Source organism: Corvus brachyrhynchos, unplaced genomic scaffold, assembly GCF_000691975.1.
Source record: "Corvus brachyrhynchos isolate BGI_N302 unplaced genomic scaffold, ASM69197v1 scaffold68, whole genome shotgun sequence".
Lineage (NCBI taxonomy): Eukaryota > Metazoa > Chordata > Aves > Passeriformes > Corvidae > Corvus > Corvus brachyrhynchos.
Genome location: NW_008240039.1, coordinates 2,443,214 through 2,467,079, shown reverse-complemented (window position 1 = coordinate 2,467,079; position 23,866 = coordinate 2,443,214). Strand labels below are relative to the sequence as shown.

Sequence of the window (23,866 nt, the reverse complement as noted above, 5' to 3'; positions counted from 1 at the left end):
AGAGATTCCAAAGTAACAATACTCACTTCCATCAGTGTCTTCTGAAGGGAGAACAGCCTCATCGTTTTTGTCATCTAAGCGAGGTTCCTGGGAAGGCATGACCGAATCCTGGCAAACACACAGGTCACACAAACAAACCACACTGGGTATACAGCCCCCTCTGAGCACCCTGCCCTAAACTACAGCTCCATGAGAACCTCACATCTTTCAGAGTGAAAACTGGATTTTGCAGACAGTGTGTACAAATATTAACATTTTGTAATGCATGATAAAACCGGCCTACCAAAAACTAAATGCTATATCAGCCATTCTCTGCAGCTACAACAGATGCTTGGCTGTCTTCTAAAAGTAAGAGTGGTGTATTTTACAGCAAAGTTCAAACTTTTATTCTGTTTAAAGACCTCTGAGTGTTCCACATGGAACTACAACAAAGTAAACACTTCAGCATGATATTACACACTCCCTTCAGAGCACTGGCATATTCTTTTCCTGCTTAATAAAACCACAAATTGCTGCTCATTATGCAAGGGTAGTGCATAAATTAGTATAGATCACAATACCAGATATTTTATATTGCATTTGGACACTGGTCTCATCCCCAAGACATGTAGGACTATTCCAGGAAGTACAGCAACATGCAGAAATTAATTGCCAAAGAATTGGTAATGTCAAGGCAAGTCCCATGCAATATCACTGAAGAAAAATACTGGTTTAAGTTTTGAGTCAGACCAAACATGATACAACCACCACTGAAATACTGGGGATGAATATTGGAAAGGACTAAAATTCAGATACCCAGAAGTTTGAATGTTTTGATTTTTAAAGCCTAGGAAGGACACCAGCATTGGCAGTGGGATGAGGGTCATGGAGAGGAAGAGAACAGTACTGGAGAAACTGAGATGACAGGAACAGGAAAGCAATAAGCCTTTCTAAAAAGAGCAGTGCAAAAATCACATCAGTGCCTTAGTTCTTAAAACATTCCCACTGGCTAAAAGGAGTAACTTCTGAGATTGTCAGTGTCTAATGGAGAAGTCAAATTCAAGCTTGAGCACACTGAAGTCACATCACAAGCTTTCTTTTCTCATTTGTCTCCGCTCCCAATCCAAAGGCTTGTCCTCCACAGAAACAGAAACCCAGATGCTCCCAAGTGTTCCAAATCCACAGCCACGCACACATTTCGTTACTTAGGACACATCTACCAAGAGCAGCACAGGCCCGAGTGGCACCGCTCAGCCCTGGCCAGAATGCACACTTACCATATGCCTTTTGCAGGTCAGTGGGACAAGGATGTGACAGCGTTTATGGACCAACAGCTTGCAGTTGATACACTTGTAGCCTTGCCTTGCGAGCCCCCATATCCTTTCACTGCACTGGCCACAGTACGCTCTCTGCAAGCCACAATGCACATTAATCAGTCCCACGATCATTCCCTGCTGGAAGTGAGCAGTTCTCTAGCAGCAAGAGCCCATCCTAGCCACCTAACAGATGTTCAGTAATAATTTTAGAATATCCAGAATTATAATAATAGCTGAAGGTTACACTTCACACCCAGAATTCCGCTAAACGCAGCCCTGTTTAATGAATGTTAGGAAAACAAATACCTCAAGCATATGGGATCCATTACAGTGTGACATTAGCAAATCATTTTTAGAGAATAAGTCTATTTAGAAACTCAGGTTTTGACAGAGGTCACCCAAACAAAACTGCCAGAAGTTTGTACTACACAATTACGTATAAAAAGCACCCAAAGTGACTGTACTGGAGAACACTGGCACAAAATGTTAAGCAGACAACGTATAAAAAGTGTTCTGTATCTGCACCTATACATTTTAACAATGGTAGAAACCTTGCATAATTAAAATGCATCTATCACATCTGATATCAAACCCCTGTGTTGCACTGAACATCAAAAATCTATGGTGTTTTCACACATGTAACAAAAGAGCATGTAAATGAGTTAAACCAAAATGAGGGTAAATGAGGAAGCCAGACATCCTGCTGCTGACTTTAACAGGAGAGGCTTTTAAATAATGTTCCAGTGTATGTTGCTATGGTCACTTTATCCACTCTACCCAAAGTGCCAAACAATCTGAGATTCTTACACACCAAAAAGTCACCCAGGCCCAGTGAACCCTCCTCACACTGCACAGGCTGCAATATAAAACTCACTCATTATTCCCTGGCTGCCAACATTCTCCAGTAATTCCTGTAGCAGGCTGAGGTATTGCCCATCATCCTGCAGGCTGCAAGGAGCCCTGCTGCTCTCACCCCAGCTCAGACAGAACTCCCAAAGCCACTGTCCCAAAGCCACAGTGCCAGTCTGCTCCTCCCAGGCACTGCCCATTACACTGCGGTCCCTCAGATGCCCACACCGGTGAGTCACACACGCTCCTGGCCAACGGTGTTCAGCTCCTAAAAATCCCTGCCAGGACTGCTGGAATAGTTAAAAACTAGTGACCAAAGAACGGAGCATTTCTTCACAAAAGCATTTTTATACTGCTCCTGTTGTATTCTGGTAGTTGTAGACAAGACTTAATGCCATCCCCGCCTCATCTGTGCAGCCAGTCCTCCTTGATCAGGAGAAACCCAAACTGCACTGCCCAGAGGAAAGAAAAACAACCCAAAAACTGCCTGATGAGAGGAAGCCTGGGACATCTATTGCCACCTCTTCCAAAATTCCTGGCCCATCAGGCTTCCTTCAGTGCCCTGTTATAGGTTTTGCAGCAGTAGTATTAAGACTAAATAAAATCTGTCAGGTGCTGGAAGCAGGGACAGGTCCCAGATTCCATCAGAAATCCAGGTAACCCTTTCATACCTCTCCAAAACACATGCAGTCAAAGCCATATCAAAGAGCTGACCTTTATGTTATGTTCAACAAGATTAAAGTTTAAATTTTTGCATGTGTTCATTTATCTGAATGATCTGAAAAACTTGCAAAAGGTTACTTTGAAGTAGGAATGAATTCTTAAGGCAGTACTCCAGTCTTAAAAATTCAATCAACACTAAAATCCGGTATCAAATTCAGTAATACAGATATGACCATAATTTCTCATTAATTTATCCATTTTAATGTCACATTTTACAGTTTATGTCAACCTGCTTACTAACTTCAGTTGGATGTGGTTTGTGTTCTGGCTTTGTATGATGTCATTTGTATGCAGGTACAAAAGCAGTCTTGTTTAGGATTGTGACATCCTAATGTGGGCATCCTAATAAGGTATCAAAATCTCACTGTGTATATTCACTATTCACCTCATTGCAATTAAAACATCATTATTTAGAGTATTATGGATTATTAATGTGGCAGTATGCATTCACAGGGTTTCAAAGAAACATGTTTTAACTACGTAACAAATAAACACAAAAATACACTTTTATACTATAAATTCTAAAATTGAGCTGGTATAGCATATTATACAAATCCATATGGTAATTCACAAATATGACATTTTTAATATATTTAGTGATAAAATGCTGAGTTTTAAGAGGCTTTTCCCTCTTTCAGTGCATTTTTGGGGTGAGGAATTTTAGGAAAAAATGCTAGATTCCATTTTTAGAAAAAGTGTCCCTGCTGAATGAAAGAGTTAACTCTTCTGAGGGCACTCAGTTTTGTGTGGAATTCCCCCAAGTACATTTGTATATATGCTGCAATACTTAGGCATAATGGGATAAGTGAAGGAGGTGTCTCAGCCTTAAAGCCACATTCACTTGCTTATGTGGATTAAACCAGACTCTCAAAATGCAGCTGTATTTTAGCTCAATAAAAAAATCTTCTTAAAATTCTTTGATTGTGTAGTACCCCAGATTCTAAACAGTTAAAGCTCACATCAGCAGCTGTAACTTTTAAGGATGGCAAACTGTTCTGAAGGCAAAAGATTTTGCTAACAAGCAATCAAAAAAAATCACAGAAGGAGTGGAGAAGGGAGAAGCTGCTCCAAGGAGGTATCAGCTTAAATAGTCACAAACCCAGTTTTTTAGAGACTTTAAAAATAAATAATTTCCACCAATCCTGTATTAACTCAAATTAAAACACTGCCAAGTTTTTCCTGATCGTTATGACTCGAATAACACTGCAGAGACCGAAATGACACATCAACAAGCATCCTGCTTTTCCTTTCTTTCCAACACTCCAGCACAGAAAAAGCACAGACTGAGCCAAACAATGAGCACAGAACATGAGCAAACCCCAACGTTTCATGCAACAGTACTCACTCTGTTAAAACGTTTGGCTTGAAACAAATGCCCATTCACTCGGTACAGCTTCCTCCATCTTCGGGCTCCCCGGCGGTAGATGGATTCTAGGGAAGAAACCAGAAAGGTGTAAAGCAGCAGCATGGCAGCCCAGCAGCACCACACACAGCAGGGTAAGCAAGTTGTGATTCAGAACAATCTTGCTTTCCTAAATATCAACGCACAGCCACAATCCCTGGGGATTTGGATTTTTTTTAAGGCGGCCGTGAGTGGCGGCTGGGGCAGGATGTGCTTTCACCACTGCCTCTCCCTTGCCTCCAGCCCTGTCTCTTTTCCCTCACATGATCATAATCCCGTTACAATTCCGTGCCTGCTCCGGCTCAGGTGAGAGGGACAGAGCTGTTAAAGGAACAGCTCCCTCGGGGAAATGGCGCTGCTGCTCTCGCCCTGTCACCTTCCATGGACACGCACAAAGGATGTCTGGTACCGATAGCGTGAGACGTGTTTGGTACTGATAACACCTCACACATGCAACAGTGAACATGTTAGAAGTCTCAAGAGTTACATTATTTGACTTCATTTTTACCTTAACAGTAAACATTACCCAAAATATTTCTTCTGTTTGGGCAGTTCAAGTGCAGGTCCACAATTATTTTTAATATATTCTAAACATAACAAGAAATCATTTAAATCTGTTTAAGCCAAACTCAGCATGTACTCCAAGTTACTTTTGTTGTCGCTGTATACATACAGATGAGCAGTTTCTGCGTGACTGGCTAATTAGAGTTTTATATTTAATACTAAATGTTGTGCCACAGGGGTCCCTTTTAGAGTTGCTCACAGGTGTAAGGGTGACACAGCCAAGCCCTGCACACAACCAGCGTCAGCAGCCTCCCACAGCTGATACAGGTGGACACTGTGGGGTACAGGGAGGTATAAAGACTCTGACAGACCTATTTATAATTGACACTTTGTCAGAATGAAGCAGACTGTACATTTATAATCCTCAGAAATTAATGCAAAGCATCTTACATTTTCGTCTTTAATGTTACTTTCAAGTTTCAAACATCCACACTTTATCAAAGAGGAAGATTTTTTAATAGAAAAGCACACAGGTATTTTCTGTGTCAAATGATAATGCAAGTGGTAAAAAGTTTCTTTGTCAAGAAATTATTTTAACATTATATTGAGCAAGCCAAAACTCACAGGCTACTGACACACAATGTGTGAACACTGGCTGCAATACTGGGTCTGATTTTAGACACTCTATTTTTGTCCTTCCAAAGGAAGCATTGAAGTTTCTGTGATTCCACGTATCTACAGTGCCAAATCCCCAAACATTCATACCTACTCTATTTGCATGTGCAAATGTTTACTGTGCAAGCATTTGAAACAGATACCGCACTATTACACTAATTGTTAACAATTTAGAAAAAGAAAACCCACCAGCTTCTCAAAGCAGCTAAAAGACTGCACACCAAAAGTGGCAAAGATACAGTTTCTAGAACAGAGGTGTAGACTGGATACGGTCATTTGACTCAAACACCAATTCAAAATCTGACAAATATCAACTTTAAAGCAAACTTTTCTTGCAAAGAAAATTGAAATGAGAACCTGGCAAAATGACGGCAAAGTTTTTAACTAAAATATGCTCAAACACAAACACCAATGAAGAACCCTTCCACCATTTCTAGGGTGACTTTTCACCAAGAGGAAAAAATCTCCACAAGGATTTTTTTTTTCCAAAATAGTTAATTAATTCATGAGACAAAGCACCATATGGAGACAACGTAATACATCTGTGATCTGAACATTAGCTTATCACTGACATGAGGAATATTAAGTGAATGATAAGTTAACGAGCAGCTTGCACTGATGAAGTCTGTAAATAGAGGAGCAAGTCACCTCCCTAATTAATGATAAATATTAAATCAAAGGCAGGATTTTATATCACGTACTTGTGAAGCAACAGTCTAACAAAAACTGAGCTTAATATAGACTAACTTTAAAAAGTAGGAACCCCTACAATTTACCCCTGGGACTGCCGGTGGCTCAGCACAGGGGCTGAGGCAAATCAATTCCCTGGCTCCAAAAGGGGCCAAGGTAAAAAATGAGAAAACACCGATCCCTGCAAGACACACCTTTATAGCACACGTTCTATTATTATTACACATTAAGATGAAATTGCTATGACAGAATAAAACACTCTTGTTCACTGAGGATCCAAAACTGGGACAAGTGGCTGATACACCACACGGTTGGGCTGCCAGAGACCTCAACCCCTGGAAAACTGAGCAGGCAGGAACGTTATGGAAGGGGACATCCTACCCAGAAACTCTCCCAAGGAAAATGACAGGCTATAAAAAGCAGTTTGTGTTTTCAAGATCATTGTTATTTTGAAGCATTATCAGCTACAAGTCCTAACTAGAGCTCTACTAGATCAAAGAAACCACCTTGAACAATAATCAGATTCATAAAATGGCAGTAAGTGCATACCTTGAATTAAGAAACAATTTGTCAGTGTTGTGTGAACAAAGCTCTAATCTGACTTTGCATCTCATCCCTACACTTCACACGGCAAAATGAACCCAAACAAAATTTTCAGGTACATGTTTCTAGAGCACTTCAGAATAAAACAAGGAACGGATTCCATGATTCCTCATAACCAAGAACTAAAACAAATTTTTACAGGATTGATACCAGCTACCTAGAAAGAGGAATGCCACCACAAAAGTCTGACTACTTAATTACTGAGCTTAATTAAAAGGGCTACTTTTTCATTTATTTCACAGTACACATCAGTTAACTCATTAAGGAGTTTGAGTTGGCTGCTTTAGGCTGAAGGAGATGATCTATCCCTAATTAAACAAAGTAATCTTTTCTTGATGATTAATATTTAGCACAAGACATTGCCTAATGAAAAAAAAAATCTTTTGAACCCTCATTTTGTATCTGAACAGGTTTAGAGAAAAAAAAATCAAAATATATTTTAAGCTCTTAGCAGGGATAACAATTTTTAATTGGGGAACACAAATACATATTTTAAATACAATGAAGGTACAGAACTTTATCCACTTCCAAGATTGGAAAACTGAAAAAAAAAAAAAAAAACAAAACACCACAGGCTTTTTCAGACTAAGAGTTCAAGGGAAATAAAAATACTCAAATCAAAATAAAATTAACCAGCTGCCTCTACCTAAAAAGCAGTGGGGAACAACTGGCTGTTGCTGCTGTGCAATTCTTCCCTCTGTTGTCAAACTGTGCAACTACATCACTAACAGTGATGCACAGGAAACCCTGGAAATAGATTTAATATTGCCTTTCCAATGACATTTTCTAGGGCTGGGTTGGGGTTATTTTCCTCATCTTTTAAAAAATATTGAATAAAAAAGTTCTAAGGAACAACATGAACACACAAATAAAATTTAACTGTGGATATAAATGGACAAGCAACGTCCACTGTTCAGTGTTAATTCCAAATGAACTTATCTACAGAAGATACTCCCCAATTCCATAATGACGTCTGCAGAACTTCACAGAAAGGATGGGAACCTTGCCTCTAAAAATGCAACTTGGAAAAGCAGGGACAGATAGAAGAAGCACAATTATTTTCCAAATGACAACACAGTTGGTTTACACCAATGAGTGGCAGTAAGATGGCCACAAAAATTATTCCCTCTTCATCTGGATTTCCAAATGCAATTCCAAAGTCGGCTTTTATGCGATCCAATTCTAATGAAATCTGTTCCTATCCTGAGCACAGAGGTAATTTGCTATTGCTGCAAATCACTTCTCAGAGATTAATACAACTTGTTTACAGGCCAATTACCCGGCCTGCCAGCTGGACACTACCAGAATGCCCAGTTTTTGTTTTGTTCTTTTAATGTTGTGCTGAGCACACAAGTGAGCATTCTTTCAAAACCAACTCATGAATTACAAGGGGGAAATTGATACTGGCATTTCAGATAGACTGGACTTGATCAAGAAATTGCGTGTCAAGGTAGAACACATTTTTGAGGACACTAAATTCCAAAGTACGCTTTGATAGTACATTGCCTGACATCTGTTACTTAATTTCCTACAAATAGTTACATTGAAACAATTTACATGCTTCAGAAAGCAATTTTAAGACATACATTGGATGTTATCTGGCCCTTCTTTTTATTATGAATAAGCTGCTATGTACAATTGAAGTTGGAAAATGAAAAGAGTATCCTTAACAAGATGGAGGTATTAAGTGCTTTGACCTCTTGCAGTTATTGCAAAATATTAAATGGCCAGAAGATAGCTTTTTAAAATTTAATTTAAGGCTGATTAGCACTTGGGAAACCATCTACCCATCCTTTTCTTTTCCAACAGACACTAAAATTAACTACAAAGTCAGAGCAACCTCTGTGAAGAAAAGGCACAGTTAAGACAGCAACAATGACCGAGGAAATGTAGGATCAGTGGAGAACCAACAAGGAAACAAATGTCCCACAGACCAGCACTATCTACCCAGCATTTATTGCAGCACAGCTGGGTGAATATCCCTCCCCACTGCCTTAGAAGGGGCAGCTGAGTCCTACACCTGCACTGCACACACACACACCCAGTGCTCCCTCATGCCTGAGCTCTTGGATGCTCACCTTCAAATCCTGCTGCCAAAATGGCTCCGTGGCACTGCAAGGTGACAAAGTCACATCTCCAAAGACAATGCCACAAATAAAACAGCACTAACAGCTCATTTAGAGCGAGTCTCTGACTCGTAAGTCTGTGATTTAATGTGCAATTTATCAGATGTACTTGAAAACAACAAAGTATACCAAGTGTTACTCAAGAAATCATCGCTAAGTCCAGTCAGTGGCTGCAGTGACCATATCCTGGTTCTGAGCATTTCTGGGCACATCAGTGACCACAACTTGCTGATGTCCTTCCCTCCTCAGACTCTTGTGCTGACACATCTGCTGTTTGCAAGGCTGTCCCAGACACAGGATAAAATGCTGCTCTAATTTGAAAGAATGTTATGAAAGGGCCACAAGAGAGCTGGTGGTGGATCCTTGCTTCTGAAGGTGATTAACATTTTTGTTTAGGAAAGAAAAAAGGTTCATATTTTCCCTTTTCTAACTGGGCCCTCTAAGCAATTTTCAATTCACACACACCCTTTCCTGATGTGCAGTTGGCTCCTCTGGTTACAAAGACAGTGGTCACATGAACCCCAAAACCAAACTTGCATTGCATGGTTAATAGTAAGTCCAAAGGCTTCTTTTGATGATTGCATCATTTATTCTCCCAAAATAAAAATCACTTCCATTAAAATATTTACTACAATGAAAAGTGAATTTAATGTTCTATTAGCATCATTTAAAAGCTGCATTAAAATGTTTGATCAAGCTGAAAGAGTACTGAGCCAGTACTTATTTAAATGATTTAATTCTTTAATTTAGCTAACTTAGGACTGAAGTAGACCAAAATGAAGTTCTGAACATAATATGCAATCTGTAGCATCTGCATCCACTTTCAGACCACTGTTTTGTTCTTAAACAAACCTCTACTCTTAGTACATGCATGGAACTTTCTATTATAAATAAAAGCCTGATAACAGAAAGTCTCTGTCTTGTATACACCCTGGAGTCACTGAAGAAAGCTACCAAAAAAGTCAGGATCAACCCAATGACATTTGCTGCAGGAATTTGGTTCTGCTGTACCTCATCAGCAGCCTGCATGATTTAAGACTTGCTGGGACCTGACAGCACACATTTTCTAGAAAATGTTCATCCTTTGATAACATGTAATTCATATAATTGAAAGCGGGGAGAAGTCCAGTTCTCGTGACTGAGAGCAATCAGAAGGAACCAAATCCAGATTGTTCAAGTATCATCAGTTAAAACTTGGTCAGATCTAGTTTTCACCTAGTCCTATTTTTTTATCTTATAAAGCAAATTATGAAATGTCTATTGAAAAGGTCAAAGGAAAAACAAAAAGCTAACTACTGACAAATCACTGAGAAAACATTTTAGAAGACTTTGTTGTAAGAGTCCCATTTTCCCAGGGCTTCTTGTCCTTTAGAAAATGGTAAACTAATTTCTCTTATCCTATGCCAAACATGATTTTTAAATTAATTTTAGCATATTGCATCAATGTCTTTGTCTAAGTTGAAGTCCTAGTCTTCTCTCCTTGCATTGAAACATTCCACTGGCTGTGGCCTGTCCCGTACACCCAATTTCCCCCTCATTTCACAGTTACCTGGGCAATTCTACTTGTATTGCAAACTGCTATTGCACATGAAGCTGATCATCACAGAACTACCAAAAGTTTCCAGAACATGTGCTTGGAATGAAACTGAAATGAAGGTTTGGTAACTTTTTATCAGAGTTGACAAAGTAAAGAACAGGGAGTCTTGTGCCAGTCACAGGGCTTCTGTACTGCTTTGCTGAAGAGCCCTAGATGAGAACCTAAATTATTGGAAGAAGCATAGAACAGCATTATTAGTAGTAGTAACTTATTGTAAAAGTAAAGGCCATACTAAAATCCTACAGTATTGCCTTCAAATAGTTTCTGGTTTCCTTTTAAACATGTCCCCAGCTGGCAATTCAAGGACAAGCCCTAACAGATGCAGAAGAAATAGCAATGGAACTCGAGTTACAAATGAGGCACTTTCTGGTCAATATTAAGATGATCAGTTTGTCCTTTTTCCACTCCCCAAGGCAGCACCTTCCCCATGTGGTTTCAGGATGAACTGCACAGTCTGCTCACCCCTTCTCTCCCTGACTTATCAGGGCTCTCCTGTGCCTCTCCTGGGAGCCACCCTGTCAGCAAGCCTCAAGTCAGCTGCTTTTTCCTTTATTTACCACCCAGATTTGTACTACTGCAAGCCCTCAGTGGCTACAACAACTGCTATCACAGCCTCCCAAGGTTTGCTCCTGGTGCTCTCCATTCCAAATGAGCAGCACCTGGAATCTCACACACACTCTGGTTTCTCACAGAGCAACTCCAAAATCCAGGAGATGAATGCTGAAGAGCCCATTTACCTGCCCTGCAGGCCTCTGCTGTTAATTCTGTGGCTCAGTTCAACATAAAAAACCATAACTTGCATAGAGCAACTAATTTCCAAAAGTATTACACAGAACCCAAGTATAATAATACATAATTAACTATGACCATATAAATGAGGAGGTTACGTATTAAACAGCTCTTCCAAGCTACTGAAACACACAGGCCTAACTGAGGTTTAACAGGCCCACAGGTGTTCACTAATTCCAGCAAAACCAAAAAGCTTCATCACCTCCTTGCCCATTTGGTTACCCAAGTGCCGGAATATCAAGAGTGGATTTACCACCTTATAAGAAGATATGAGACATAACACAGGGAGAGGAACTAGACATTACATCAAGGAGAAGCTTTCTGAAACTAGCTGACATCCTTTCTGCATTTAATATACTACATTCTGAGTAACAGTTAGGAGAACGGGGAAGCGGAATAAATAAAAAAAGAACACAGATTATTTGCTATGACACCTTAAAAACAAGCTCAAGCATTCCTTAGTCCATTGTATTCTTAGGCTATAGTTTATAAATTGGAATACAAACATCTGCTAAGACACCCAGTACCTTTAAATAAGGGCAGATTTCAAATCCCACAATCAGACTTGTGCTTTATAATTTTACGCCTCAATTATAAAAAGGGAGGTCCAGCCCTTTATTCTTCACTGGACATTACATAGCTAAGAAAACTGTTGAAATTATTTTAGAATTAAAAATCATGAAATGATTATAAGCAAACCAGACCTTTAACTACAATTCTGTTCTCAGTAACTTATGCTGCCTCACAATCTGTCTCTTCTTCAAATAAGTCACGTATGACACAAATGTGGTGCAGTTAAGACAGAGGAAGAGATTTCAGGTATTCTTGAGAAACTATGACACAGCTATTTTCAAATCCTAAACAAGAATATCTTACATTAAAATAGTACAGTCCCCCCCTCCCCCTCAGTTCAATTACTAAAAACCAGGAGAGGGTTACTAGCAGTTTCAAAATTGCCTAATTATCCAGTGCAATCCAATCTACGTCTTCAGAACAGTCTCTGTGGTGGCAATAGTTCCTTTCTTCATTGGGGGATTAAATTGGTTCACGTGCTCTGAATAACCTAATCACTGCTGCCAATACAGTAACAAATGAAGGGAAAAACCTGCCTTATGAGCTAGAAAAATATTTACAGGCCACACTACTCCAGCAAGAAGCCTTTTAGAGCTATTTCATAGTATCAGGCAGAACACAAAGCAAAATCAAATATCTATACCTAAAATAAAAAGCTCACGACAACAATTAGGTTACTAAGATACCTTTACTCGAGCCTATGATGAAATTTTCAAGAAAGATGGCTTGGGGGGAAAATGAAGCCCAAACACCTAATGCTAAAATACTGAGCAGATAAACAAAGAGCATAGGAGACATGCACAACACAGTGTAATCATTACCAAAAAACAAGGCAGCAAAATCAGCCAAAAATATTAGAGAATGAAAACTATCACACTAATGTCATAATTACTAAAACATTAAAAACATATTAATTCCTTTTTGTTAATTAATTTAAAGGTTTCCTAGTCTGCATTCTTCTATTTAATGAAGCCAACAGCAAAACAACCCTAAAATTTGCTGGCACTAGCTACCCAAATCCAACATGAATTTTAATATTAAATACACAGATCTATTTGTTAAGCAGAAGTGAACTAGCACAGTTTGTTCTGACAATATTAGAAACTAACTACCCCTTAATTCAAAACAAGTATTTCACAATTTAAAAACAGCCATCTATAACAATCCACTAAGCAGAATTCAACAAATAGGCCTCAGAAAAGGATGCTCCTAAATGGTTAGTCTTTAGATCAGCAATCCTACAATAAACAGGCCCTGAGCACATACCGTCAGGGTTTTTGGGATACATTTCTTTCATTAATCTCCAATATTAGCGGCAGCAGCATCACTCACTCTTCCATTCCTTTCCTCCTAAAATACATTCCCCAGGAGTCCTTTCAATGCAATTTTATCAGCATTTCCAGGAGGTCTCTCAGCCACATCCCTACGCACAGAGGCAGCGGCAATCTCTGCATTTGTAACAATCCATGGCTGCAAAGGAGGGTGGCAGGCACAGCGACTGTACCATAACCAAAATGCTGAGTTCTCTTCTCTCCTGCAGCACACGTACACACAGCCCGCGTCAGTGCCCGCCGCTCACAACAGCAACCACAATGATGACACAAAATCTACAGAAAAAGCATGCATTACTCACTGGGTTTTATTCTTTAGCCTCTTCAGCATGTAATTCTTTACAATGTAGTAGGTATGAAATGAAACATTTTCTCTTTATTCCACAGATGCCGCTGTGTGAATACCATTAGACACCAAGGACAATAGGCAGGATCAGCTCGAACATTAAGAGCAAATATTTAATGGAAGACTGGTTACTCCCGTCTCTCCCTTTCACATCTCTGCCTCATGTATCCAGGCACGGGTGGTACTGGCTCCCTTGAGAGGCTGTAGCTAGCAGCTGAGGCACAACTAAAACATGGCATGGATGTCAAGGAGCTGATGTCACCAAAACAAGTATTTCTCTGATAAACCCGGCAATTCCGTCAGGGAAGTCCTGCAAATCGATGGAAATTGTTCAGCTGGACGTGCTGTGTTACACAATGCACTGCAGCACCAAGAGTGATAAATCAGATCAAGCTCTGTCAGCATAAATAAGCTGAGACTTCAATAACTAAGTTATAAAACTGCCAATCAGCTGCTGGGATCCACACACACTATCAGGAGCACTGGCACTTCGGGGCACAGGAGAGAACACACCAAACACCTCTGAAACAACCTTGTTTCATTCAATTCTGAAAGGACAGCTCATCTACTGAAAAAATAAAAGTTAAATGCAAGACTGGTCTAGAAGTCTGCCATCTTTATCAGGAAACACCGATCAAGCACCCAAGGCTCCAGTCCAGCAGATGCTGGGAACGCCTCCGAGAGGTCACATTCAGTGTCTGGGAAGGGATGGGAGATGTTTCAGCCATGCTGTCAGCTCAGCCATACAGCAGCACTGCCAGCACAGGTTAGCTCAGGGAAAAGGGGCTGTTTGTACACCACAGCTGTGCACCTACGCTGGGAGCTGGGGCTGGCTCCAACAAAAAGCACAGAAATTCAGGAGCAAAGGAATACAGAGACAATACAAGTGCAGATGCTGGAGACTGCATATTTTGTCTCAGACAGCACCACATCAATATAAGAACAAAGGTTCTTCAAGCACAGAAATAACTTTCCTTAAGTCATGCAAAAAGAATTGAAATATTAGTTATGTGGTTTATTTCATTACTGGATTACAGGCTCTTATTTCAAGCTTTGCTGGCTGGTACAATCTCAAGACCATATCAATTTAACAAAGGTGAGGATAGATAGCAACTCTACCATTAAATTTCAAGATAAATGCAAACCCTTCAGTCTGTATTCCTCCACTCTTCTTCCAAAGTATTATTGTTCTGAAGGAGCTGGAAAGAAAAACCCTACAATCCTACAGAAATACAGATTTGCACTTCAGAAGATCACAAACTATTGGAAAGAGCCACTCCGTGACCTAACATGGACACATCTGAGCAATAGATTGGAAATGCAATTATTTCACAATTGAATAGTTTTATTTAAAAGCTCCATTTCAAACTGTCTGTAGTTCTGCAACAAACCAGCAATCCACACTTAGAACTGCTAATTTAAGTAGAAGCTCATTTTGGATAGACCAACTAGCTCACTGTTTATTTGTCTCTGGAAAAAACCTGAGGCAAACTCATAAGCTCCTTTATAGTGCAAACATGATGCTCCAGAAAACATATACATAAATTACATAACATTCTCACTTTTAAAAGGATTTTCTATGAACATAACTACAGCATAAAGACACAAAATAAGAATTTGAAATATGATTAATAAATTCTGAAGCAAGGACAATATTTCAATCCTGACAAAATAAACAGTCCCTTAAATCAACTGTCTCACCAATACCAGTAACACTTCCATACAGTCCAAGTGCAGTGCAGATGTTTGTCGTGGGCCTTTGGCTAACAAGCAACAGTACTGAATGTATTAGTCTATGCTAAGTTACCATTTAAATACAATTTAACAGCTCTACTGCAAAAAAAAGTTATACCTAGGCCACAAGACCCAATTTCCATGCAGACCTCACAGATGCAGAGAGGTAATGTGCATCAAATTAATTCATGAACCCATGAGAAACCTGACCAGAGTTCCCTTATCAAGCACACCCAACTAAACAGGCTTTTTAAACAATCTGAGTGTGATTCAACGTGACCTGTAAAACCACATAGGGAGAAATACCCTACAGACACAATAACCAGGTCATCTGAGCCACACTCAGCTGTGCTTTCTGTAGTTCGTCTCGTGGCTTGAGAGAACTAAAACTTCTAACAAATTAACACAAAAAACTTTCCTACTAGAATATCTACCCTTTTAATGAGTTCATTAAATTAAATGTCTCAGGGATAATTTTTTTAACTCTTCTAATCAGAGTAGAAGACAGTTTTTATCTGTTGTCCTTGTTCAGCAAATTACAGAAAATAATGTTGCACATTTACTTTTTTTTTCCCTTTCTAAAAGACAATTTTAATAACCTAGTCAACACAACAGCTTACCTGGGTTTCACATTTAACCTTTCATCTACTGTAGTTTAAATGTAGAAAATCATATTTGAACTTTAACTTTTTGGTATTTGTTTCACCTCTCTCCATCTTCATAGAAGTTCTCAATAGAGCAATTACTAGTATATTAGTATTATTTCTCTGATTAAAAATATTATTCACAACTATTATCACTGCACTACTCATCTTTAGCCAGTCTGTGTCAGTGTAAATCCTGATCAACTTTTCTCCTAGTATTCATTACTTGCTTTTATCAGCAATTAATTTTATCTCCTCTTATATTTCTCAAAGAGAAGAGCAAAGGTCCTTGAAATTCTTCAGTCAGGTTTTCTTTATACTCCTGTGAGCAGCCAAGCATCATCTGGTACCTTTGGCACCCAATTATTCCCATTCTTTTCCTTAACATTTACCAAGATATGAACTAATGTCCTGATGCCATCCCTCTGTAATGAAAACTGACTATACAGCTATTTAATCCTTTTATCCCTGTGCAGTTCAGGCCATTGAAATACACGTAAACCATATCAATTATGTGTCCTTCCTCTGGGGGTTTATCTACCTCTCACAGGATTATTTTTATAGAGATTAATAACCTTTTTATTAAAATGGCTGTATCTCCCTCTTCAGTACATCATTTCTTTTCCCTCAAAGTTACAAAGCCAAAAGAACCCCAAAAAAAGCAAAGGCCTACGTTATATGCATCTAAAATCCTGTTGTCTCTTCCTCCCAATACATCAACTACAAAAACCAGCATTAATCCTCAGAAACATTAAAACACTGCTCCAACATTGATTTATGCAATGTCTCTGTTGACAAAATGTAAAATATTTTGCATTCTTTTAAGAAAAAAACCCAGATATACACGCATGTAGCACCAGATTACGAAAATCTTTTAATTTATTTCTTTTCCATGTAACCAAAAAGAAATTTAGCTAGAATTTGATAACATTTTAGTACTCACGATCTTCTCCTGGACAAGGCATGCCGGGTTTCTCTGGAGTACTTGGGAAAACTAAAACAAAAACATTAGATTTTTAAGATAAAAGATTCTCAGTAGTACTTTTTCCTTAATTCTTGAATATATTTACACACAGACAGTTTTTGGAAGCCTTTAAATAATTCTACATGAGAAATGATGCAATCAAAATTTGGTTCCAGACCGGCAGGAGCTTATACTGGAGCAAAGCATTAACAAATCTGTGCAGTGCAGAACTCAAAGCCTCCTGCACAGTTTCAGCTCTGGGCTCCAGCTCCTTCTTCAGCATCAAACTACAGGGCAGCAGCTACACAAAGAAGGATACTTGACAGGCAAGGGAGTCACTCCAACCTCACACTTAAGCAGCTGTTGGGATTATCAGACACACAGGGGTTCCTGAACTGTGCAATACTTGCCATGAATAATCAGCCCTTCGCCTCTGTTCTGACAATACAAACGGAAGGCTTCCTCCAGCTCCATCTGAGATGAGATGGTACAGGGGTCACCTAACAAAAAAAAGCAACACACAGGCAAATTTACCACTGAAGAATTCAGTGGAGAATTTCAACCAGTAAAAAAATGTAGCAGCTTCAAGTATTGCCTTTCTTTCAACCACTTGATATTAAGCGGGCATTTTGATCAAAGCCAAAATGGAGCAACACAATTATTCCTTACAATTTTACCAAAATTGAGTAGACAGAACTATCCTATAGGATAACAAAAAAATAAGTGAATAGATATGCTTAAAGATCCCCCCCATTTTCTTGTTGTCTGCTTGCAGTCACATTATCAGCATTACCTTGGAAGGGTTATTTTTGTTAAAACTGGATAATTAATCCATAAATCCACTTAACCAGATACACGTAAAGTACAGTACGTCACCATGCACTGAGAGCACGCAAAGAAGCAAGGGTGTCACTCTGAACCCCTGTCCCCTTGTGGAACAGCCACCTTCCTGCAGCACACCTTGGGTGACACGTGACCTTATGATATCCAGGCCAAGTGATGACACCAGTGTCAAGCCACATATTAAACTTTAATTTCTTATTTTCAAAAAACGTTCTCCTTTTGTAAAAAGATGAATCCAGGGCCCAGCTATCCCTGTTTGAAGGCCACTGCTGTTGATGACTTATAAATGCAGCAATAATACAACATGAAAGACAAAATAATTATTTGTGCTGCAAATCAACAATCCATATTCCTAATAAGTTTATGGGATTTTATCATGAGTGAGCTATTCATAGTTCAAACCTTTTGGATCTTGTCAAAAACAAAGATACACTATAAAAGCCCAACAGAAAATCTATTTTCTTCATCTGTTGGTACGTTTTGTTTATTCATTAAGCCATCGGCAATTGTTTGCTTTTAGTTAGTTCAAAGAGAACATCTGTTTGTGCAATCAGTCCAATGAACTTAAATTCCATGTGGCAGTAAGTGGAAACACTCAAATGCAGAAATAGGATAACTCACAAAACCCGGGAGGATTGAGGACAGCCAACACAGCAGATTGGCTGAAACTTAACAGCTCAGACCCAGGAATCAGAAAAAGGTTGTACAGGTATGCATTTAACCAATGCATTTCCAAGAGGAAAACAGTTAGTAGAATGGAGAATAAATAAATTTGTTGTTTTAGTTTAAGTAAGCTTCAAAAAGCCAATGCAAAAGAGAGCCCAACCAAGAAACACTTAACAGGACTCATGTCTTGGAATCCTCCAACTCGAAACTCATGGGGTTTTCTTCTTCCCTGCAATAATCTTCCTTTATTAGCAGGCATGCAGTTCAACCTGCTAAGCACCAGCAATGTAATTATCTTCCATGTCCTTCTGATCAGGTTACTTTTTATTACACCACCATTAAACTGAGGTTGGTACAGTTGCCTCTGTCCTTCTTAGTATTCAAAAGATAAAGAGTAAAATTTAAAAATCTTAATACTACTCCTTGGTGTCTTAAAAAGGGCTGAGTCTTCTTTGACTACCAGCTACCTCCTTCCAAGGTCATTACTTTGAAATTCCATTCACTCAAACAACACTATCAGCTAAGAGAGCTATTAGAAAAACCAAAACACACCATTACAAATATTGGCCAAACCAGTTTAGTATTTGCCCACCTTTCTGCACTCAGTTCTAGTTCTGCAGCCATGGCTTTGACATGCTGCAGAGGGGTTGTACAAAGCCTCATTTCTACAGAAGTGAATTCAAGTGCTACTGCAACCAACCCTGATGTCTTGAGTCTCATTTCTCCAAGCTTCCTGCTCTATGACAGTTCTGTAGCTAGGTACTTAGAAACAAAAAAACTCCACAGTGTGACATTTGTTTATACAAGTTCCTCAATGCCCCTTCTCTGTACCACAGTGAACAACAAATCCTAAGAAGTATTTTAGTCCAATACCTTCATCATCAATCCACTTGAGGGTAATTGGCTGTTCCTGTTGCAAGTTACACATCTCGTGCACTTCATCACAAAGTTCAGCATAGCTCATTGATGCATCCAAATTTGTTATCAGGATGTCCCTGCAGAAGATGAAAACATCAGGTTTTATCAGAAAACACCTGCACATTCCATGCATATACTTGGTTCCATCTATGGACACGAAGCTGCAGAATCATACAGAATGAGCACTCCTCATAGAAAATGCTCCCACTGTACCAGCAGGATTACATGCCACAGTGCTTAAGTTAAATACTTCAGTATGGAGGAAATAAATGTGTTAATTACCCATCTTTAATGCGTGTTTACTTGGGTGAGCCAAGCTCCCTTATTATAATTATCAGTGTCTGAAGCGTGGTTAAAAAACAAACCAGAAGCTTTCATAATAATTAGATGTTTTTTATCCAGGTACTTCTTCCATCAGAAGATAAATAAAGTCTCAATTATTGGAAAATCCTTTTAAACTGTAGGCTTTTCCTCACATCCTCTCTATTGTTAGAGATGAAGCTTTGATTGGGTGAATTCTTAAAAGATGTAATTACAGGAAAATTCAGATAAAAATCCTACTCAAATTCTGCATCTTGCACTCTACCTTTGTAGTGTTTAGAGAACATGACCCCAAAACTGAACTCTCTATGTAAACTATACATTATCTCAGAAATTTGTGACAATAACTTCTGATATAATGAGAGTCCACAAGTCCTGTCAAAGCAGGTCAAATATTGAAGAAAGGAAAAAAGATTACACAAAACAAAATCTGATAATACAAACAAGAATTTCTACTATTTAAAAAATATTTTTCAAATAACTGACTCTGGGAAATCAACTAATAAACAAGTGCAAAAAGAAACAGGAGATGAACTTCAGTCATTTCACTGCCTTCAAAACCTTCCAGAGGACAATTAGAAAGCAGTTTTGTAGTTAATGGCTACTGGCATGTATAATTCTTTCCCCTCTTAGTTTAGCCCAGCAAACATATCAGGAGTTGTCCAATATGACTGAGATAATTTTCCTATTTCCTTACTGTGGGACAAGTCATTTTAGAAAAAATGTTATACAACATATTCTGCCTACTTGTGTTTTTCAGCCAGCAGTTGAATCCTACTACACTAAAATAAGAAACTTGAATTCTACAACTTACATTTTAAATTATATGCATTAATGCATTGCCATTTTGCCTTTGCTGAGAAAAATTACTATAAGCAAAGCTCTAAAACAGTCATCTTAAAGAACTGCACTGTTTCAAATTCAGATTAAAAGCACTGCTACCTGTTCAAGTGTATCTTTAATTTACACTTCGTAAAGCTCTCAAAGAACAGCAGCTTAATAATTCTTCATAACAGCAATAGCAAAAGAAGTATGTATGCTACTTGCTAACCTGTAAATCCATATCATCCACAACACTGAGAGCTGCCAGGTGAGGTTGAGTTTAAGGACATTTCCCTATCAAAGAAGTCATGTTTTATGCATTTATAAACGTAAGAGACCAAACTAGTTCTCACAGCAATGTTTGAGGGCTGGTGCAATGCCTTGCCCCAAGACAAGGTCACCAACAAACACAGCTCGTTATTTAATGCATGCCACCATGAGCCACTCATGAAATCAAGCAGCTGTAGATCTGTGGTAACCATGGACAATCACACTTTCACAAGTATCTACATAATATTCAAGGACTGAAAATACACTGTAAGACAACATTCTAACTATGCACACTACAAACTCCAAATACAGCCAGAAACTACTAATCAACCTTGAATTGTTAAAATTATTATAACAGACGTCATTCTACAGGTAAATTAACGAACTTCATAGCCATGATGCCCACGTTCCTTTGAGATTTACTGTATTTAATCTTAACCTCTCTGCAGCCACATCAGGCAATCAGGGCACAGGGAAGTGAAAGCCGTTCCTTGTTTAACACTAAATAATCCCACGGCATGCTTTTTAAAAAAAAAAAATACTTGAAACTGGACACTACAGAGTAATATGAAGAGCTAATGACCAGTAAGTTCTGTATGAGCAGCTACAGCAAGAAAAGTCATTCCCATTGACAGATCAAACATGTCACCACTTAGAACCAAGATAACACACAGCAAACCAGGCTGCACCACTGCTCTGTTTCAGTGATTTCAAATAACCAGGTATAAACTAGAGGCAACTTGTGTAATTCTTGTTTCATTATTGCAGTTACTTAGTTTTCTTTTGTAATCTATCTGGCAGTTCTTTGCACTGTGCTATGTTAGGAACTCCGTCACACCCAGAAACAGAAATACCTGAGATACTGGGCCTCCAGAGATCCACTCAACATTCACATGTTTCAAATTTCCTCATGCTCAGATTTCTAACTGAGATTACAATATGGCATCTGTACTATTATTTTAATTTTAGCAGCTACTTGAACAGGTTTGTCCCAAATTCTGAAGTTGCCCAGCATCAATGATTTCCTGAAGTCTGTCAAACTTGTTCAAAAGCTGAGCGTAGTACTGCAATGGAGATACTGAGATGATCAGTTATAGAGGCTATAACGCTAAAAAGAGTCAGTTTTAACTCACACAATTTGATCAGCAGAACAAAAACAAAATTCATAGAGCTTGGAACTCTTGTTTGTAAATTGACTTCTACAGACTTCACAGCTAATGCAAAAGACTGAATGTAGTGTTGCAGGAAAAACTACAGTAGTTTATTGTAAAACATGGTAATAATTACTTGACTTCTAACATTGACACAATTATTATCACCTCCCCCAATTCTGCACAGACAAGTTCCACAGACACACTCCTTTCACTTTATATCAGCACTACCTGCCAGCAAGGCACCCCAAATTATTTACACCCAGTTCTACTGGTGTTTATAGTGCCTTCCCTTAAGTAGCTGAGGCAGCTCTCCTACTGCATTACCACATTAATTCAATTGCTCTAGAATTCTAAACTCAGGACCTCAAACTACACAGCATTGATAAGCAGATGAGTTTAAAAAGCAAGCATTTTGTTTTCAATAAAATTTGTGAAGTGATTTTCATAACTACATTCAAAACAGCATTTTTCTACACCATAATGTAAGAACAATCACAGTAGTAGCTACATTTACTTATTTAGCAGTAAAACTTCAGAAAAGATCACTCAAGTCACTTTTTAAATGCCAACAACTTCAATCTAAATACTTCCAATCGAGTTTAAGGATCTACTTGGGCCAAATACTTAACTCCTCAAATGCCTTAAACTCAGGCCTTGAAGGAAGACAGGAGAAACCAAAGCAACATTATTTTACAAGGTCCTCAGAGTGGCAAACCAATTAGATTCAACATACCTGAAAATTCAGATTTCATGTTGCCGCAATAAAACCTTCCTGTTTCTACTGACAACTGAGTGAAGTCATAAAGGACCATGACATTTTGATTACAGACAGGATAAATGTAATAACTGCATCTGGATGCAGGAGATGGATCTAGACCTGGCTGTGACCATGGGAATCAATAATCCATCAACCCATAGTAACTGTGGGCTGTCAGTTACGCGCATTTTCTCCCCTTTTGAGAAAAGTATAAATTAACTCTTCTTCTTGATCAGCATGCTGCAGGAGTCTGACTGGTATTTTAATAGCTCAGAAGTTTACCTGCCTGATCTGACATTAATTACAAATCCACCAAAGCCCTGGTTACTCTATCACTAGGTCAGACCATAAACTCCGGCTCAATATGCTTCAAAAATAAACAGGTCACAACACAGAGGAAAGGACACACTGACTTACCCACTGTAGTGTGTTTTTACTCTGATGAAGTCTTTGTTCAGATCAATTTTTGAGCCCATTCTGCTAGGCATGGTCTGTATTTAGCAGCTAAATAAAATTAGAAGTATGCAGAAATAAGTTGATTCAAGACAGATAACAGATTCTGAAGTGAAGAGTTGCACATGTGAAAAGTGTTTCTGCTCCAGATGATTCTCAATCCAGCTGCCTCAATAAAAAAAACAGAATATTTATGACTATACACACACTGCTAAACAAATGAGTTGTGTCAAATTTTAGAAAGACAAATAGCTTTACATGGAACAGCAAAAAATCAATAGGAAAATGTGTAAGACCATTGACCTGCACAGAAACTAAATAAGATTGGTTAAAAATACCCTGTCCAATTTAGCTTTACAGAAATATCCCAAGCATTTGAGAATGTTTTCTTAAAAAATCATCCAACAGCTCCCTCTTGGCTGAAAATACTCCACTGAAGTTTTTACTTATTCATCAACACAGCATCTTACTCCTTTCTCCCAAAGGATCGAGTAACTAAAAATAGTTTTTATGTATATAAAACACTACAGTCAATTACTATCGGTTACACATTTACCCAAGAGAAGCAGAAGAGGAACTCCACGAGGCAATTTAGCATACCTTTATGATTGGAGGCTGACAAACATCCTGTTTATTCCAAATTACCACCTCACATATGAACGCGCGTATCCAGACACCTCCCTAACCCCGCTGTCCGGGCAAGCCGGACCACAAGTACCGGGGCAGCGAAGACCCCAGAACTCTCGACCCGACCCTTCCGGGGGGCTCAGGGGAACACGCGGCCCCTCCGGCTCACCCGGGGTCCCCCCTCAGTCCC

The 23,866-nt window shown here is 38.9% G+C and overlaps 1 protein-coding gene across 5 annotated transcripts in view; it reads right to left on the bottom strand.

The window, feature by feature from the left end:
* Window positions 1–23,230, bottom strand: part of PRKCZ (protein kinase C zeta) — a 38,105-nt gene extending 14,875 nt beyond the window's left edge. The window contains exons 1-7 of one of the 5 annotated variants that reach the window (XM_008641185.2): window positions 23,014–23,230; window positions 19,228–19,349; window positions 17,256–17,345; window positions 16,825–16,875; window positions 4,213–4,298; window positions 1,257–1,388; window positions 27–108 (exon numbers count right to left, since the gene is read on the bottom strand). In XM_008641185.2, coding sequence (XP_008639407.1) covers window positions 27–108; window positions 1,257–1,388; window positions 4,213–4,298; window positions 16,825–16,875; window positions 17,256–17,345; window positions 19,228–19,349; window positions 23,014–23,084 — 634 coding nt within the window. In that variant the 5' untranslated portion in view covers window positions 23,085–23,230. Of the gene's footprint in view, window positions 1–26; window positions 109–1,256; window positions 1,389–4,212; window positions 4,299–4,415; window positions 4,506–4,532; window positions 4,619–13,092; window positions 13,345–13,459; window positions 13,855–16,824; window positions 16,876–17,255; window positions 17,346–19,227; window positions 19,350–23,013 lie in introns of those variants that run through there. The other 4 variants (XM_017744076.1, XM_017744075.1, XM_017744078.1 and 1 more) reach the window with 4 other exon arrangements.
* Between the last annotated feature and the right edge of the window lie 636 nt (window positions 23,231–23,866).